At 43.9% G+C, this 2419-nt stretch overlaps 1 protein-coding gene across 1 annotated transcript; it reads left to right on the top strand.

Moving 5' to 3' along the window:
- The first annotated feature begins 264 nt into the window (after nt 1-264).
- Nucleotides 265-795, top strand: LOC142635055 (uncharacterized). The gene has a single exon (XM_075809271.1). The coding sequence runs from the start codon at nt 265-267 to the stop codon at nt 793-795; it is 531 nt and encodes a 176-aa protein (XP_075665386.1).
- The last annotated feature ends 1624 nt before the right edge of the window (nt 796-2419 follow it).

The following is a 2419-nucleotide window of genomic DNA, read 5'->3' as shown; positions in this document are numbered from 1 at the left end:
AACAGGGGGAGAAACTTCAAACCCCAATTAAGCTACTTAACATCCACAAATGGGGGGAGACACTTCAAACCCTAAGTAAATAATCAAGCACCCACAAATAGGGGGAGACACTTCAAACCCCAAGATACCGACCATAATGACCCAACAAAAATTGCCCACATCACAAGGGGGGGAGACATTTCAAACCCCTACATTTAGAGACATACCTGCAGAGGAAGATGAGGTCCTCAAGCAATTACAGAAGACATAAGCCAACATATCCTTATGGGGTTTACTCATAGCCTCATACAAACACCGTCAAAACCTAGTAGACCTTCTCAACCAAATCCAAGTCCCCACAACCACGACCTCCCAAGATCTGAACACTATGATTGGGTCCATAATAGGGAACTCACTATTTCCTACTCTGACAAGGATCTGACCAAGAAAGGGAAGCACCACAACGACCCATTGCATATCACTGTAGATGCCAAGGGAGAGAGGATACCAATGGTGTTGGTAGATGAAGGAAGTGCATTAAACATGTGTCCTTTAAAGATTGCCAATTATTTGGGTCTAAGTGTTGAAGACTTTGTACCTACTAATCAGCATGTGAGGGCATATGACAATAGTATAAGAAATTTCTTGGAAACCATAACATTAGAGCTCACCATAGGGCCAATGATCAAGAAAGGGGAGTTCCAAGTCCTTAACATAGCCTCATGCTTTAATATGCTCCTTGGGCAACCATGGATCCATGACACAGAGGCCGTACCTTCCTTTCTATACCAAAAGGTTCTGTTTCCACATGAATGAGCTATTATGACCATATACGGTGATACTTTGATGGTGCCTATTTATGGTATCGACTCTGAAAAAGAGCCATTGACCTTGGATGGCTTTGAGGTCGAGAGGCCTAGTTTTGAAAGAAGAGAAGAGGAAATAGAGAAGATCCCAATGGACTTTGCTCCCTACAGCAACAACAATGTAATAGCGATGATGAGAAGAATGAACTACCTTCCGAGAATGAACATGGGAAGAACTGTGAAGAAGTTTACTATTCAAGTCCCGACTATTCCTACTGCCACACCACCTTTTGGGCTAGGCTATAAGCCCACTGATGATGATTTGCTAGAGATGGAAGTAAAAAAGATGGCCCGAGCCAAAGCTAAAGCAAATGGATTTCCTTGTCCTCCAGAGGCCCTAAAGCCCTATACTCCTACACTGAATGGTAAGTTTGTCAAAGCTGGAGATAATTAGCGTTATTGGGGATTCTCTGAACCAAGATATGATCCTATGATGAAGACATTGGTGCCTGGGTTTGAATCATTACTTGAGTGCAACAACAAGGTTCCAGAACTGAAGAAGGAGGAGACAACGTGGGTCCCAATTGGTTGGGCTGATTACATGGACCCTAATGCTATGACTACACTCCTTGAAGATGAAGAGTATTGGGAGGCTAGTCAGCACCAATTGAAGAGCCCGTATGAACTAAGAGCCCATAATGAAGATGAAGAAGGGGGAGCGGCCCCTAGTGATGATGAAGGAAGCGATGATGAAAGTGATAGTAATAGTGATAGCAGCAGTAGTAATAGTGGACATGATGATGATAATAGTAGCACTGATAGTGATGACAATAGCAGCAGAAGTTATGATAACCCGTACAGTGGTAACAATTGGGGTGAACCCCCTAGTGATAGAGAAGATGAAGAGCAGACCTACTCTATTAGGAATATGATAGTGATGTGGACTATTATGATGAAGACATTAAAGACGATGTCCAAATCAACATGTGGAGCGACACTGATAGTGATCAATACAGGCTGATGAATGTCTTAGAAAATGCAAGAGAGGAGAATGCACAAGCCAATCAAATGTACTATGATGAATATCCCTATGGGTGCTTTTTGTATTGGAGTGATATCACTCATGCCAGTTCAATGTCTGGCCCTTGGTATGACATGCATGGAAGAGAGCCACTGGGATTGGGGTCGTATTATGATTTAGAACCGAGTTCACCAACCCCACATACCGAAGAGGAGGATGACATAGACGCTAAGTTGGCCGTTCTAAACCAAAAACTCATGGTCCACAGTCTCAGAATCATGACACTTGAGAATGCTAGAGATGACAACAAGAAGATGGAGGGGGGCGAGCCATAACACCTCCCTCAACACGCTTACTTGGGCAACAAAAGGAAGCATGATCTATTCGATGAGTGGATGGATAGTATAGAGCACATGGATGCCATGGTGATCGAAAAGCCTACGGACATGGAGATTGACGAAGAAGCCACAAATTATATGGATGAAGACCCCGCAGTACTAATACTAAAGGAAGAAGGAACTCACTGGGAGCCACCTGCCACCGTTGAAGCCACTACTAAGTTGAAGAACTGGGCATGGGAGGGAGTTGCCCACCCCATGGAGGACTCCGTGAA

The sequence above is a fragment of the Castanea sativa genome, chromosome 5, assembly GCF_040712315.1.
Source record: "Castanea sativa cultivar Marrone di Chiusa Pesio chromosome 5, ASM4071231v1".
Lineage (NCBI taxonomy): Eukaryota > Viridiplantae > Streptophyta > Magnoliopsida > Fagales > Fagaceae > Castanea > Castanea sativa.
This window is presented reverse-complemented; position numbering and strand designations above follow the sequence as displayed.